The sequence below is a fragment of the Cheilinus undulatus genome, linkage group 17, assembly GCF_018320785.1.
Source record: "Cheilinus undulatus linkage group 17, ASM1832078v1, whole genome shotgun sequence".
Taxonomy (NCBI): domain Eukaryota; kingdom Metazoa; phylum Chordata; class Actinopteri; order Labriformes; family Labridae; genus Cheilinus; species Cheilinus undulatus.
Genome location: NC_054881.1, coordinates 19,276,830 through 19,294,062, shown reverse-complemented (window position 1 = coordinate 19,294,062; position 17,233 = coordinate 19,276,830). Strand labels below are relative to the sequence as shown.

The window sequence follows — 17,233 nt, the reverse complement described above, 5'->3', positions numbered from 1 at the left end:
TACTCAGCTTTGCTATCTATTCATATCAGAAAACAATCATGTGAATCTAATGTTTTCTCATATTTGAATAGTTTTTCCTTCCAAGTTGATACTCAGAAACACTTTGCTCCTACTAAAATTCAGCTAAAGTGCATGGATGGGTTGCAAAAACGCTTCCGCCACTCCTGGAACATTTGGAAAGAATCAGCTTCAGTTCCAGCTGAACATCTCGGAGCAAGTTTCCGACCAGAGAATGTTTGAATATTATGGTTTCTGGCAGTGTGGGAAACAAGAAGAGTTTTAAACATCTGAATCTGTTGTTACAGTAACAGCATCAACAAACAACACAATAAACACAGCACAAAGTTAATTTAAAAGTGGTTTGGGAGCGATGGAAAGAGGTGAAAGGTGCAACGCGCCAACATTCCCACCTTCCCAGGTGAATTATGGAGCTGTGGCAGCGAGCAGGAGGTCAGGGAAGTTAATGGTTTTGTCAGGGCTTGTCCCGACTCGGCATACTTTTATCCCAGAAGATAACCTCCGGGCTATCAGCCTCACTGCTGCATGGGTTCAGATGCTAAGAGGTTGAGGTGTGAAAGGAAAACTGTGGCTTTTATTGTGAAGCCACAGATGATTGGAGCTCTGACAGCTGACCGAGTAATTGCGTGTTGTTGTTGCGTGAAACACCCCTCCCAGGGCCACCTCAGATTCCCCAAATTCCTCCCTTTAATACCTGAAAAATGAAGATGAGACCAAAGACACTTTGACATGAGTTCAGGGAATGCTTCTTGGTTATTTTCCATTAATTGAGACTTTTCAATGTTTCTCTGTTGTTGTATTTTTTCCATGTAGTAATGAATTTCCAAGGCATGCATCAGTCATTACACACATCCAAATCTGTATTTTTTAATCTATATTTTTATCTTTTTTTTTATGAAATAAAGGTAGAAAAGACTGGCTACTGATTAAGCAGAACACACACTACAAAAGAACCGTACTGATTTTAAACCTGATTCCACTCTTCTGACCAAAGCCAGCAAAAGCCTAAATTCCTGATGGTCATAATGATGATCTTTTCAGGTTTTCCTGTGGTGTGAGGAATGTTAAAAAGTGAGTTTACCTACCTTCATCTGCTGCTAAGATGATCATAACTGCTTCAGTTTGGGATCATAAATATTAAGCGTTCAGTATTTAAGTTCAGAGGACAGCCCAGTGAAATGTTATATGAAACAATGACCAGTCAGGAAGTACAACGAACCCAGCCATGGAAACAACAGTACATGTAAAGCATAAAGATGAACCATTTGTGGCAACAACACGGGTGTTTATTCAATCAGATGGAGATAAAAGGTGGCGAAAGTCTATGAAGTACGTTTGTAGACATCCATCCACACTATTTATTTTACTCTTCGATACTGTATATTTCAACCCATTTGCCTCCTTTTCTTTGGATACAACAGGTGGTGTTTTAAGTATTTATTTGTGTAACTTTTTTTTTTCTTTACATTTTCACCCCTTTTTTCACCAATAATTGCTGCCTCTTTTTGCTATTTTTAACATTTTTTTTGCCCTTTTTGGGAACTTTTTTGCTACATTTAAGCCAATTCTGCCTTTTTTGTCTAGTTTACCACTTCTTTTTGCCACTTTTAATCCATGTATGACATCTTTTTGCCACTTTAAACAGATTTTTCCCACTTTTTTGGGATTTTTTTCCACATATACCCTGTTATTGGCCCCTCCATCCATTTTGCCACTCTTTTTGACACTTCTAAACCGTTTTTGTTACCTGTTTTGCCCTATTTACCACCCATTTCCCCACATTTTTTAGTCATATTTAACCATTTTTTTGCCTTTTCCTGCCCATTTTGCCACTTCTCTATGCCACTTCTAAACCATTTTGACTCTTTTTTACTTTTTTTTTCTCATTTTTGCCCATGTTTTCTCCTTTTAACTAATTTCTGTAACTTTGACACATTTTGTAGCTTTTTACCCATTTTTTGCCAGTTCTTTTTGCTACTTTAACCCATTTTGGCCATTTTTTTCCAAATTTTTGCCACTCCTGGTGGATTTATAACTTTTTTTGGCTAATTTCAGCAATTTCTTTTTGATATTTTTTCACCAATTTTTTTGCCGCTTTTGCTCCTTTTAAAAAAAAAACAATTGAAATTTTTTGTCACTATAAGCCTACCTTTTGCAATTTTTTGCTCTTTTTGCTACCTTCAACCCATTTTGCCCCTTTTGACTTGTCTGTATTTTTTTTTGCCACTTTTTTCCCCATTTCTGCTTTTTTTTGACCAATTTACCTGATCTTAATTTCTAGAACAAGAAAGAACAAGACAAAACTTATGAGCCACTTACAAGATGATGATATTGAACCGTGTTCCTGCTTATAAGAATTTGTTTTGGTTTCTTTCTGTTCAGCCTCTTGTAGAAGAGTCTCTGCATCTATTCCAATATTCTGATGAATGTTCAACAATATCAGTCCACTCAGACATTTTGTCTGTTTACATTAAACCCAGTTTTACCAAAACATTGCAATAAATGACTTTCTACCTCAGTTAAGACACTGTGCAGGAGTTTTGTCTTTGGACACAAGATCACCTGTCTTATGAAAGTAATGTCCAAAGCATGTTTTCCTCTCTTTTGACCTGAACACACAGCTGCAAACTGGAGTTGGCCATAGTTCGTGGAGGTATATATCGTCATCAGACGGACCCAGTATTGCATGGATGCAGAAACCTCATGGATCAATATATCAAATCAATAAAACATAGATAGAAAACATAAGACTGTCAGGCTTTATGACCCTCTAATGGATGGTTCTGATCCCCCCTTTCAGCTCTGTTTTAATAAGCATACCATTCAGTCCAGTTCTGCCACTTTCCTAGCGACATTCTCGCCTTTGTGCTTTTTAGTCCATTAATGCCACAGAGAAGAGAAAAATCATTTGTGAGAGTAAAAGAACACATCAGACAGTATTATGTTCTTTTCTGAGTATGTCAGCGGTAAGTGATGAAAAGGCAGCAGCTCCTCATAATTTCAGAAATCCTTTTTCCTATGAAAAAACAACACTCCTCTGAATGCAACAATAGCAGAAGGATAGATGCTTTCCAACTTTCCATGTTTTCAAAACCAAGAAATGCTGCAGAGTTAAAGCTGTAAATGATGTGTTTTTATAATCGAGTCATAAAAGGCCGTCAGTGACAAAAAAACAAATAGCTGGAGGATGATCTTCAGTGAAAAGATGCAGCTTCAAGAAAACACGAGGTGGGGTCAGATTAGAAAATTCAGTCAATGGAACAGGTAGAGAGCTGTCGTTAGCTTGCTTTGTCTTTGTCTACTTGTATGTTTATCTGTGGAGTAAAGCAGTTTTATGTCCCATGCTGCCATCCATACCAGAATTATAATGAAAAATCTGTGTTACTCATATAATGAAATATTTTTTAAAGATGTGCAGGATTGGATTTGTTTCCGCTTGTAAGAAGATTTGCAAAATATGTTTTCGCTCATACATCATTAACGCCCTCATCTTTAATAGAGAATCTGACAAAGAACTTCAAATGACTTTTTTTTTAAACAAAAAAAATCTTTAATGCCAAAGTGAAAACAGATTTCTACAAAGTAATGTCAATTAAATAAAAATATGTAATGTAAAATAAGTGCATAAATATTCAATGCCTTCAAGTCAGTATCTAGTAGATGCACCTTTGGCAGCACTGAGTCTGTGTGGATAGGACTCAAACAGGCTTGCACATCTGGACACTGCAATTTTACTCCCTTCTTCTTAGCAAAACTGTCTAACCACTGTCAAGTTGCACGAGAATCAGGCATGAGCAGCCTTTTTCAAGTTCTCTTGCAGACTGAATAAGATTGTACTCCAGCATTTGCCTATATTTTGCCACATTCATTTTACCATCTACCTTTAAAAGCATTCCCACAGCATGATGCTGCCACCACCTTGCTTCACAGTAGAGATGCTGTGTTTGTGGTGATGTGCAGTGTTTAGTGTTGCCAAACATAGCGGTTTGTCTGATGGCCAAAAAGCACCATTTCAGTCTCATCAGACCAAAGAATTTTCTTCCACTTGAACATGGAGTCTCCCACATGCCTTTTAATGAACTCCAGTCCAGATTTAATATAAGTTCTCTTCGACAGAGGCTTTCTCTTTGCCACTCTGCCTTTGACAGGTGAAGACCCTGGTCAACAGTTGAAGTAGGCAGAGTCTCTGCTGAAGCTTGTAACTCCTTCAGGGTAGTCATAGGTGTCTCTGTAGCCGCTCTCTTTCTTGCACGGTCTCTCTTCACAGTTTGTGAGGATGGCCAGATTTACATATATTCCTTCCATATCTTGATGATGAATTTAACTGAACTCCAGGGGATGTTCAGTGACTTAGAATTTTTTTTTTTTGCACCCTCCCCTGGCTTATACCTTTTGATAACTTTTTCTCTCAATTGCGTGGAGTGTTCTTTTGTCTTCATGGTGTAATGGTAGCCACGGATAATAATTAACCAGTGACTGGACCACAGGTGTCTTTATACTACAATCACTTTGGACTTGGGGTTACGATATTTGCCAAAATTCAAGCTGCTATAGCATCCAATGGGTGCATAGTAGAGCTAAAATAAAAGATGGTACAGGTGCAGGTTGTACCTTTATATTTACCAGTGCTGTCATGTGTGAATTATTTATGATGTCCAACCCATAAAATCATAAACAATGCAGTGATTACTGAGGGATTAACTGCTCATATTAGACTGCATGCATAACAAATTAGATATCCAATCAATGTTGACATTGTAATTTCATTTACAGTAACTCTGTGTGAGATGTCCCTGTTAATCAGCAAATGAAAATAGACTCTTTAATATGAATGCAAGTGTCTTTGTGTCTTTTGTTATCATGTTACAACAATACATGTTTGCACTACCACAGTTACCACTAAAATTTGCACCAATTAATTTGAGGAAAACTGATAACCAGTTCTGGATTCATGACTGCATCATGTCTGAAAGCATAGACATGATACTTAGGCCTACATATGGGGGTTATTTCTTGATCATTGCCATGAATATCAACTTTTTAAAAATATTTTTATGATAATAATCATGTTAAAATAAAGATGAAATCACATTTCATGATCCTTAAGATATAAGTCCTGATGGTATGACTGCATTCAATAGAGAAAATAATTGTTATTTATGTTTATTGTTGGTCTAAGTAGTGTGAGAGGGTTCAGTGGAGAGACAGCCTCATATTCACCAGTCCCTTTTCTAATGCATCTTTTTTCCTGGGTGAATATGCTGTCTAAGGTAAGACAAACAAGCTCATTCATTACCCACAGAAAGTGGGGTTTGGGCCGAAAGCATTTACCTTGGAGAGCGGTACATCACATTTTCAGTGAGTGTTTCACAGTGAAAGCAACCTTGTGTTCACAAATTGAACGAATCTGAAGAAAAGCAACAGCTGAATGAAATGTTTGGCTTGTATTAGCGGTAACATTATAAAGCTGTGGTGGGAATAAAAGACTGATATCAATAAAAATGGGAGAAAGAAGAAAGCCGAACGCTGAACCCTGTGTATAGAATGCAAAATTGGGCTTCTTTTGGCATCATAAAGTGACAGGATGATAAAAGTGGTGTGTTTTAAAGCAAATATTAGGCCTGTGTGATTTTAAAGTACCTGTAAAATATAATCCAAACTTTGTGTCTTAACACACTTGATTTGTTGGAATAAGGTCGCTGTAAACATGTGATAACACTGAGATCTGTGTGAGGGAATTATGCACAGCTGATAGATTTTTTTAAAGTTTACAATTGCTTCACAGTGGTGGGTCAAGAAGAGTGGCTCAAGTCATCCTTGAGTGAGTGTGAAATATGTGCAAAGTTAAAAGAGAATCCCTCACAGCGTTCTTGAGATTGTGTGTATACAAGCAAGGTATTTATTTTTTATTTTATTTAATCTTTATTTAACCAGATAAAAAACCCACTGAGACCGAAATCTCCTTCACAAGGGTGACCTGGCCAAGAGGTCAGCAGCACACGTCATAATAAATAATACATATTCAAGAGACAGATAATACACAATAAGTTAACATGACAATAATAAGAATCGAAGCTACATCACATTTTAAAGTGCAAGAACAGTGGTCACAGTAACAATTTAGAAACACAAGCACTGTTCCATGGACTCGTGTTGTCTATCATTTAAGCGAAAGTGAATTCGGAAAGTTTCAATTCAGTCTGGAGACATGGTATAGACAAACCCCATGACCTTGCCCTTTGACCTTTGCCTCCAAAATATAATCAGTTCATCCTTGAGTCAGAGAGGGCGTTTGTGGAAAGTTTGAGGAAAATCCATCAAAGCATTCTACAGTGCATATGACTGGTTTGAAAAACAAGCAACCTTTGACCTCCATTTGGACTTACAACCCGAAAACATAAAGCATCTGACCTCAGCAATCACTTCGAAATCTCAAGAAAAAGCCAAAATATACGCATTGTCATTGGAAAACTTAGGTAAACAAAATGTTTTAATGCATGACCTGTTATGATATCTGTAGATCCATGAAAAAATGAAGCCTAGAGTAATTTCGACCCGGTAGTCATACGCCCATCTGTGATCAACTGATGGCCAGATGATCCTAATTATCACCTCCCAGCTCCCACAACCAATCACAGCTCTTTCTTTCAACACAGTGGTCCATTTAAATATGACGCACTTCTCACTGATCCCTGATTGCATTAATGCTGATGAACCACACTGCTGCTGGCAAAGCTGAACCTTCTCCACCCTAGCCTCCTCCTTTATAGTATAAGGCTCATATTAAGATTCATGCTGCTATGTATTCATTGCTTTTGAACTGCTTTTATTGTATTCAATATGCATTATCATAAACTGTATGAGGATTTCTAGCCATGCTAGTAATGTAAAACTGTATATCCATTTTGCAGTAGAATGGTTAAATGTATGACGAGAGTTTTTCTGACTGAAGCAACATTTACTGAGACAATAAGAATCAGGCCCTCACTATTTTTGGTACATGGTAATTTTTTTTTTTTTTTTTTTTTTCACAAAACAGAGTCTTTATCAAGAAACAACTCTAGGACATAGCAACCTTTTTCAACAGCCATACTGTTTTTCTTATGAAGTGACATTATTTGATATTTTATCGCATTTTTTAGCCTCTCCTTAAAAAGGAGGTGCTAATGTCATATTGAAACCCGTCACACTGCAGCGCTATCGAGGAAAAATCACTCTGAGTGTCCTCATACATCCATCACTAACATGCATTACCCTCTGAGTCATTTAGTCCATAGAGGATGTTTGCGAGACTTCATTTACCTAAAAAATCAGGACATGAAAAGCAGACGCCAATTTTTAAAGTACAGTAGTTCAAGAGAAAACAGGTCATAGGCTTTATTTGACTGTGGAGAAACTCTTTAAGGAACTCTGGATCTACATCCAAAGAAATGAATCACTTGATTTTTGGCTCACATGTGCAAATCTTTCAACAAGGTTTTGATACAATATCTAGAGAAAATCAGACAAAAACAACAGAAAATCATGAAGTGGAGGCAAAGCTTGATTATGTACCATTTATCAAGCAAATTTACCCAAGAAAGTATGAATTTAGGACTTAATAAGTGGCTAAATGATCCCAGAAGGAGACTTTTGTCAGTGTGTAGATTAAGGCGGGAGCAGTGCTGATTAGTCTGTGAAGTGGAACAACCTGTACCAAACAATTTAATGTGTTTTTGCGTGAAGCAAAGCCTCTGCAGGTCCGTGTACTGTACGCCTGTTAGAAAACAAGAGGACATTTTCCCCCCGGCTGTGGAGCACATTTATTTTGGGAGCGGTCCAGGAGACAGCGGGACTACTTGGCGTGGTGAACTGTGTTGGAATAGATGAGAATCAGGGTCTGAAGCAGCAGCAGCAGCAGCAGCAGACTTTGGTCTAACACATGAGGAAATGTCTGCTTACTGGGAGGACTGCATGGAGTCTGACATACAGTATACTGCTAATGGAAATTATAATATGTTTTTTTTTTTATTTATGATGCAGACAGGAGGCCAAGGTGAGGGTTGTGAAGGGAGGCTGTTTTACCAAGGTCTCAGGCTTAATTGCTGTCACAGAAAACAAAGGGTTAATGTTGCTGAGATTAAAGCTAGCATGTACATCTTTAAAAGTGGAAGTTTAAAAAAAAAACAGTGTCTGTGCCAATTTGCCCATTTTTACCCCTTTAAACCTATTTCTGCTGGTGGGCAGGGGGAGGGTTCTTCCAATTTTTACCACTTTTAACCAATTTTTGATGTTTTTTTTTTTTTGCCCATTTGCAACCTTAAGCATTTTGTTTTTGATGTTTTTATTAATTTTTGCCATGCACTGTTTTGCCTGATTTTCCACATTTTTGCCCTCTCTTTTGATTACAATAGGCAGGCTCAAACAGCTATTGAAGCCAGTCTATGGCAGCCTCCATATTTAAATGATTGTCTCAACTGAACTTTGATTCAACCTAACGGCAGACAAGAGCCCGCCCACTGAGCTCGACTTCCTGTCAGCTCAGCTAGCACTAAAGCCATCGCTCTGGAGGTAGCGTCTGCCTGTCAAGCTATCTGTCAGTCAAATGAGACACGCCAGTCAGTGCACAGAGGTTTTTCTTAAATGTAATCGAAACAACTGTGGTTAAAAAAAAATCTTCCCCCTGTACAGTGTGTGCTCATGAAGACATTAGCTAATAAGACTTTCAGTGTTCTGCAGTAAGCCTCAAGTGGACACTCAATGTATTGCAATTTTTTGCACTTCTGCATTGGCTTCATTTTTCAGGATCACTTGAGGTTGCCACTTGCTTTTAACCCATATTGCATTTTTTGCTGATTTTATTGCTACTGACACTTTAACCCATTTTTGCTGCTTATGCCACCTTTTACTGCTTCTTTTTGGCACTTCAATCCATTTTGTCCCTTTCCCCCCATTTTCCCAATTTTGTTACTGTTTAATTGCCACTTGAACCCATTTTTTGCCACTCTAACCCATTTTTGCTTGTTTTTTTCTTTTTGCCACTGTTTTGCCACTTCTTTTTGGCACTTTGATCAAATTTTTTACCCCTTTCCACCCATTTCTACCAATTGTCTTGCTGCTTTTCACCACTTGAACCAATTTTTGCCTCTTTTCATCCATTTTTTATCCAATTTTTTTTTTTTTTTTTGCCAAATTTAACCTATTTTTGCCACTTTTCCCCCATGTATGCCACTTGTTTTTTGTGCCACTTTTAACCCCTTTTCCCACTTTTTGTGTCAGGTTACCTCCATTTCTTTTGATCATCTTTGAAATGTTTTTACACTTTGATTGGAGTTCACCAAAGGTCCAAAGAAATGGGGGAAATGGGAGGAACCTGAGCTTAATTTCAAGTGTTGTTGCAAAGGTCTGAATACTTATGTCAATGTGATGTTTTTTTTTTTTTGAATCATTGTGCAAAAAAACAAAAAAAAGTAAAATTCTGTTTTCACTTTGTCATAATTGGGGTCTTGATGTAGATTAATGAGAAATCTTGGCTATAGCATTAGGCTAAAACATAAGGAAATTGAAATAAGTGAATGGGGTCTGAATACTTTCTGAATGCACTGTATATTGAATAATCTATAACAGTCTTACTTGAAAAAGGCTTCTTATTTGATGATGATTTCTTTCGTTATCTATGACTTCACTGAGGATATTTGGAGATTTGGATGACTTGCAGCAAAATCAAAGTGTTTACTACTGCCAGAGAAGCTAGTATAGCTCTGCCTACTTCCACCAGGCCACTCCCACTCCTGTATATTTTCAGCCTGCCTCCGGCGCTGCAGTTTCAGATATTTTTCCAGTCGTCTTTGAGTGAGTTTCAGATGTTGATCTGACTTTTCATGTATGCTCTGCCTTACATCTGGCATTTATTTCTTTATGCATAGGGCCTGTTTTAACTTTACAGAATCATAAGTGGATCACTGCAGAGGCTTAAAAACAAAACAATGCAGACGCAGATGAATAAATGAGAGCAGTATGTCAAGTCCCTAAGCACAAATTATGGAGCTCTCAAAGTCTTGTTCACTTAGAATAATCCTGCCTTCAAAAGTGACTTGTTTTCAATAAGAAGGTGAAATAATGCCAGTTGCTGCATGAGAATCAAGAAAAATCCAGACACTCTGTTTATTTAAGATACTTTAAAGAAGCAAACAAGTTAGTAAGAGACACATGTGCTTTTTATTCTTCTGTGTGCAGTCATATACATCTGCGGCCCTCTGGACACCTTCCTCAACATCATGAAGCTGTTCCAAAGTGAGATCCAGGACCCAGAAAACTACGCCATTTTCTATCTGGACGTGTTCGCCGAGAGTCTGACGGATCGCAAACCTTGGCAGAACTCTGACTCTAACTGGGCCGATCCCATTAACGTTTTCAAGGTACGATGATCACATACTGCACAAACACTGCTTTCATAGGCATATAGTTTGCGGCTTCAGGCAGGCATTATTTGGATCACTGCTTTCGATAAATTGTGCTCAGATTTTACGTTGATTTATTGAATGTGGACTGTCACAGCTTCACCCGCTTTGTAATTAGAGACAGGAAATTATACAAACCAAAACCACTAGTTGGAATGAGAAATGAATGTCTTTGACAACTGGTATTTAATTTGTCGTTTTTATTCATTTTCTCTCCAAATCCCATAATCTTTATCAGACTGCACTTACTTAGTCTGACAGAACAAAGTCCTCAAAAGCAGCTGAAAATGACATTTACTTTAAATACTTTCAGAAACAGTTGATTCTGATGAAAAATCTGTGGTTACACCACATCTTTTTTAAACAAATGTAGATGAAGCTTTTATGTTAATGTATGTATAAGAGAAGCTTATGTGCACTTTAACTAATGATCTTTGATGTAATTTTGCCAACGAGTGGGCAATTTGAGTCTCCAAGGGGTAAAGGACCCCTCGACCCTTTGGACCACTTTAAGGAGCAACATTTATGCATGACATTAACAAATCTGTTTTCTCAGGAAGCCATTTCGCCTAACAAATTAGTACTCGGAGACATAAGTGAGTGGGCACGGAGTGTGTCTGGCTAATTGATCTCTCCAAATGTCAAACTGGCTTCTCTTAATTTCTCTTTAATTCAGTGTTCACAAAGTTTTTAAAGGAGAGAGACTGTCTGAATATTAATCAGGACTAATTTCCAATTGATTATGGCAAATTATCCCATAATGGACCTGACATATGCTTGCTTAAAGTGCCTGGAATACGTTTGAACTACAAATCCCCATCCACAAGAAGCTGGGTCATGAAATGTGTGTTCAAACAAAATACAGTGATAAACAGAACCCTTCAGAACCTTTATTCAATTGAATACAGCACAAACTCAGTTTGATTAAAAAGAAATAAAAGCTTTATTTGACTGTTGAGTGGTCATCAGAGTAAAGGCCTTTACAGTGGAGTGGAAGATAAAAGGATGTTTCTCCTCTCTCTCCTTCAGTCCATGCGTATAATGGCACATTTACGCATAACCAGGAGGTCAGTGACGTTTTCTTTCACTGTTTTATTCATTACGCCAACCATGTTTGCTAAGCAGAGGTACCAACTTTTCATTCATTTTATGTTAAATATGATCAGTGATAATAATAAGGGTACAGCTGAGGTTCGCTGTGAGAGGAGTTAACTCCCTCCACAGCGCTCCGATTGGCTCATCTGTTTGTGTTCCAGACTGGTCAGAGGAGTAATGTCAGTGAGCTGATTGATCCGGGGCATTTATAAGTCATATGTCTGAGGACAGAGGAGACTGTGTTTAAAATATTTCATTGGGCTTAAGTCCCGTTAGTTTGGAAACAGCTCCAGCTGTGCGAGTAGCGCGTTTACGTTCACATGGACATGTCAGGGTGCCTGCTGCCTGTCCCCCTCTCTACCAGGCTAGGTAAGGCAAAAAACACAAGCATTGACTACAGACAGAAAGAGGACAAACATCATGTGCCGTTGGAGAGGAGGACGTTGTTGCATCTCTGTTTGTCTTAAACCCAGCACCAGCGAGTGTTTTGATTGGCCAGATGTGTGTTTGCATGAGTGAAACTTTGAAAAATCAACCACGGTTCCAGAACTTATCCGCCCCAATTTCACTCTTACGTTGTTGGTGTGGAAGCCTGGATTGACTTGCTACAGGTTAAAAAATATATATACTCTGAAAAATTGCGTCTGGTGTGCCAGGGCCTTAACTCTGTGACTATTGAGTGTTCCATAGTGCATTCCCTAATGTGAGCAGGATCTGTAAGGTGCATCTAAAAAAGGAGGTAGGCAAGAAATTCAATTTTGAACTAATGATCTCTACTGGTTTTTCAGAAATGCAGACACATTTGGAATTTTACACCGGCAAAATGTTCCAATAAAGTTAGGACGGGGGTGAAAAAAGACTGGGAAATTGTCAAAAATCACTTGAACATTTCAAACATTAATTAGTAGCAAGTGATAGCTCCATGATTGGGTCTAAAAGGAGCACTACTGAAAGGCTCAGACCAATAGTCCAAAAGTTTATGAACAACATTCCTCAGTGTGTAACTGCAAATGTCCCCATCTTGCAGAGACTATCCTCCATATTATCCCAAATAAAGATATAATAATGATTATTCTGCAATAGCCATTTTCTAATGCAAAATAATTACAATCCATTTTTTAAGTTCATGTCACGTCTTTACCACTGAAGTATTCATACTAAATCAAATCTCATCAACCACTTCAATCAGCCCATGCAAATCTAGACATTGCAGTTTAATGCCTGTTAATGTCCATGCCTACTCACAAGGGTTGGATTATTTTATCTAGAGCAGGGCAATATGAGATTGAGGGCAAGATTTCCTGATTAATTGAAGGGATTTTTTACAGTGCTGAAACAATGCATCCGTATCAAAGAGCTTAAGCATCAAACAAAGGGATCTCAGTTTCTCTTTGTCTACTGTAGATATGAGCTACTTCTAACCTTGGCAGAGGTTGCAAAACTTTGGCTTCCTTTTCGCTGATCAGGCAAGGCATTAATTTGTGTGCAAGCGATAACACAGCTCATTATGGAAATGTGCTTTTCTCACAGCTATAATTGCTTGTGGAAGTCTGTGGTCGGGCTCCAATAACTGTTGTGACATGAAAAACGATCTATAGTTGTTTCTGTTATGAGCAGATGCCTTCAGAGAAATGATGGAGGCTTTATTTGTGAAAACAACAAACTCAAAGGTCATGTTTGGATTGAACTGTCTGGCTTAATTATTTATTCCTCTTGTCAGACTTTTGATCAGATAATAAATGTCTCTGTCATGACGCTTGTGGTGTTAGAGCACGTTTTTCTAAAAGAAAGGACTAGGCTTTTTCATCATTTCATAAAAGACACATTATCCAAACCCATAATGACAAGGCTTTGCTTAAATCCAATCACCCTTTTGTTTTATTCTCACTTTGTAAATGTGCAGTAAAAATCATTGATGTTTTAGTTCATTTGGAGGTCATTTAAATAAAATGAAAGGAGAATGAAAGGCTTTAATCATCCATTTGTTCAGAATTCAATCACATTTTATGCAGTAGGCCCATTAGGCAATGTTTCTTTTTTTTCTACATTCAGTTCTGAGGACCTAAAACAAAACCTCAACCCTGAAAAGGCTTCAGGGAGCTTAACTGATTGAAATTACTGCAGAAGGCCTTTTCTGTCAGAAATAATGATAATCAAAACAAAACTTCTCATGTAATAGCAGACCTTAAACAGCCAAACATGATTAGTTTTTTTAAATATAGACTACATTATAACTAGCATTGTTTCATTGTGTAGAAGAAGGTTTAAAAGTGCATTACAGCTGTATTTGTAAAGAAAAAGATAAAGGAATTAGATACAAGAAAACTGTCTAATTTTACCTTATTTTACAGTGGATCACTTATGCTTTATTTCTTTATGAAGCATGACTGTTGTCTTCAACTACAGCATGCCACTGACTCTAGAGGGGCTTGCATGCAGCTGCTCGGCCATGTAAACTCACAGAGTTTGTACTTTCAATTATGCCAGTGGAAGTTCAGAACCTTCAGAATAAGCAGAGCTTACTTTTATACCATGCACTCTTAAGCTTTATGGCTGTGATGCTGTTGTTCCTAAATGCTTCCACTTTCTAATATCACTTACAGTTCACTGTGGAATATCCAACAGGGGTAAGATTTCACAAACCGTCTTATTGCAAAGGTGGCATCCATCACAGTACCATGCTTGAAATCACAAAGCTCTTCAGAACGACCCATTTTGTATCACAAATGTAAGCAAATGAAGACTACAAGGCTAGGTGTTTGATTTTATACTGTAGCAATGGGTCTGATTGAAACACCTGGATTTAATAATTAACAGGTGTGGCCAAATACATTTTCCATGTAGTGTATGTTTGCCAAAATGTGCTTTTCCTTCACCAATTCTTATTTTATGTCAACACCATCAGCCACCGAAAACACACATTCATTTTCATTTCCATGAAAACTATAACAAAAGAATTATTTCACCAAGGCTGACAGAGCCAGCAAGAAAATGACTTTCAATTTGTTATATTTTATAGCATGAAAGCTTTTCTGTATGAGTCTTTAATTGCACTGTATTTTAACCTCAAAGGCAATCACAGTTACTAAGTTTCAAAACAGATTCTCATATTAAGAGAAAAATCATCACATATGACAGTTTCTCAAAAAATATGAAAAATTCCAAGAAATTACAGCCAAAATATTCCTATAACAGCAGTGACACATTTGTGACAGGGGCAACAAAAACTGTTTGTTTTCATTTTGATAATCAAATACATTTAATGATCACACTACAAAAATTCACAAATAAAACTAAGCTTGTTATTCACAAATACTACATTATGTCTTTAATTTTAGATTTAAAGAATAAAAAAAGGTCACAGATCAGCCAAAGATCTTGGAAACGGCATCGATTATCCAAATTTAAAAAAGGCCAAACAAATTGGTGGGGTTCCTTTCCTTTTGGTTTTTGCCTAACTCTTTTAATAATCTATTTTATCAGGTGCAATAATAGAATTGTAGTTTACTAAATCATACCCTCTTTGTGACATTTCTGTTTATAAAATATCATTCAGTTAAGTGAAGAATCTGCTAATGAAACAGCATAAAGAAGGTTACTCTAAACTGACTTTACCTTTATTTCTATCAGTATCAAAACATAACGGGTGATGTAAACTCCATACCAGAATATATCAATGAGTTATGTACAGTGCTTAACAAATTTATTAGACCACCCTAACCCTAATCAAAGTAAGGTTTATGCCACAGCTGCCCTAAATTAACAGCATTGGTAATTACCAAAGTCATTTTTTTATGTTTCTGCAACGGTTAATACATCAATATGTGCTCTTTAACCCAAATGATATTTTTAATGCTAAAATATAATTATTATTGTTATCCATGACTTTTCAAATTTACTGATTTACAAAAAAACTGAAAAAATAGTAAATCACATTATTATTTCTTGATTAATATGTCAAATTATAGTTATTTACTTGCATTCCTGAACAGAAAAATTAGTTATAGTGGTTGAATGTTATGCTTGATTAATTTCTGACTTCTCAGAGAAGCCCAGTGAGCCAGCTCAAATTTGGGTGAATTCAGTTTGAAGTTCCTCATTCTTGTTCAAAATGGTAAAACGTGGAGAGCTCACTGAAAATCAAAGAGTTTGCATTAAAGCAATTCATGATGCTGGATGGTCTCTGAGACAAATATGACAGGTGGTCTAATAAATTTGTTAAGCACTGTATGTCTAATAATGCAACCAGTTTGATTAAAGTTTTTTTTATGTTTATTATTCCTATTAAAATGCATACTTGTTGTAAACATGCCCTAAAAGTTATTTTTATAAATGAATTGACAGGGAGATGAAATTTTGTTTTATGCTGATGCATATAGTTTCTCTTCTTCTTCGTCTTAAAATACAGAATAAAGTGCCTTAATTCGGCCACAAACTAACAAACTAACTAAAGGAGCAGGACTTAATGTTAGCCTTTACTTGATTATTTGCATGCTAAAAGCTAAATACCAGTGAGCCCAATAACTGTTTAGTCCTTTTGTTGGTGTTTCTTGAGCAGTTTTTCCTCCTATTCCATTTAAAATGTTGAATACTGTTTGTAACTCATCTCACTCACTCATTTGACAATTAGTCCATGGGCCAGACAAGATATCGGTACCACTCAAGGTGGTAAAGGTGTGTAATAATTTTTGAAAAGGTCCATGTCTCTGGTTTATATTTTGGTGTGATAGACTTTCCTGAGTGGTAGCTGAGTCATGGTTATCAGCTGATGAAGTCATCCACCTCTACTGAAAATTGCCATTTTGACGCTGGTGCATATTCTGCTTTAGGCTCATGTTAAGAACATTTGTCAATGTTTTGTGATATTGTGTAGGTTATCATTTTAAAGGGGACACAGTAAACTTTCATTTGAACCCAATTATAATTCTTTCTGAGGTAACAGCAGTTTTTCAAACAGTCATTGATACACATTTTTTCACAATTTTTGCCTAAAGTGTTTTCTATCTTTTAGGTTTGTGACAACTAGGAACATCATGGACACAAAACTCAGACACTGGAATATTCACATGGATGTAAGGATTCAGGAAATGCATCCTACACCCATATTATTTCATTGTGAGCTGTTATTGTGAGCCATAAATTAGACCAATGCCAGGCGGAATTCTCTCAAATATCTGCTCCTAGTCCAGGTAGATGGTGATTGGTATGTGAGACAGCTGAGAGAAATCAGTGTCATTTGTACCAATATACTTTGGTTTGGGTAATTTTGTATTTAAAAACCAAAATTTTTATTTTCCTTGTTTCATAAAAACTGAAAATAACAAAAAATATAACAATAAACAGAGAATTATTGTACCTAAACATAAAGAATAATTCACAAAGTCCCACAGTGATTCTGAAAGGACACATTACTCTCAGTTTTTCTGTTAGAACGTTTATTTTCTGATTGTTTCCTGTTAGAGAAGTGTGTCTGACTGCTAGCAGTAGCAGCTGAGGGAATCAGAATCAGTTTATATGGTCAGGTGTGTGAACACAAACAAGGGATGTGACTCTGGTTTACACTGTTCTCAGTGTTCAACATCTGAATAGACAAACAGGAAGACAATATGGAATAATTACTGACTATTTAAGTTGTCATTTTACCATCAGTTTATATTTAGAGTTAAGATAATTCCTGTAAT

At 36.9% G+C, this 17,233-nt stretch overlaps 1 protein-coding gene across 1 annotated transcript in view; it reads left to right on the top strand.

The window, feature by feature from the left end:
* LOC121525691 (atrial natriuretic peptide receptor 2) overlaps positions 1 to 17,233 on the top strand; it is a 133,026-nt gene that overhangs the window by 7,728 nt on the left and 108,065 nt on the right. The window contains exon 2 of the mRNA XM_041811800.1: positions 10,234 to 10,415. Within this exon, the coding sequence (XP_041667734.1) occupies positions 10,234 to 10,415 (182 nt within the window). The remainder of the gene's footprint in view (positions 1 to 10,233; positions 10,416 to 17,233) is intronic.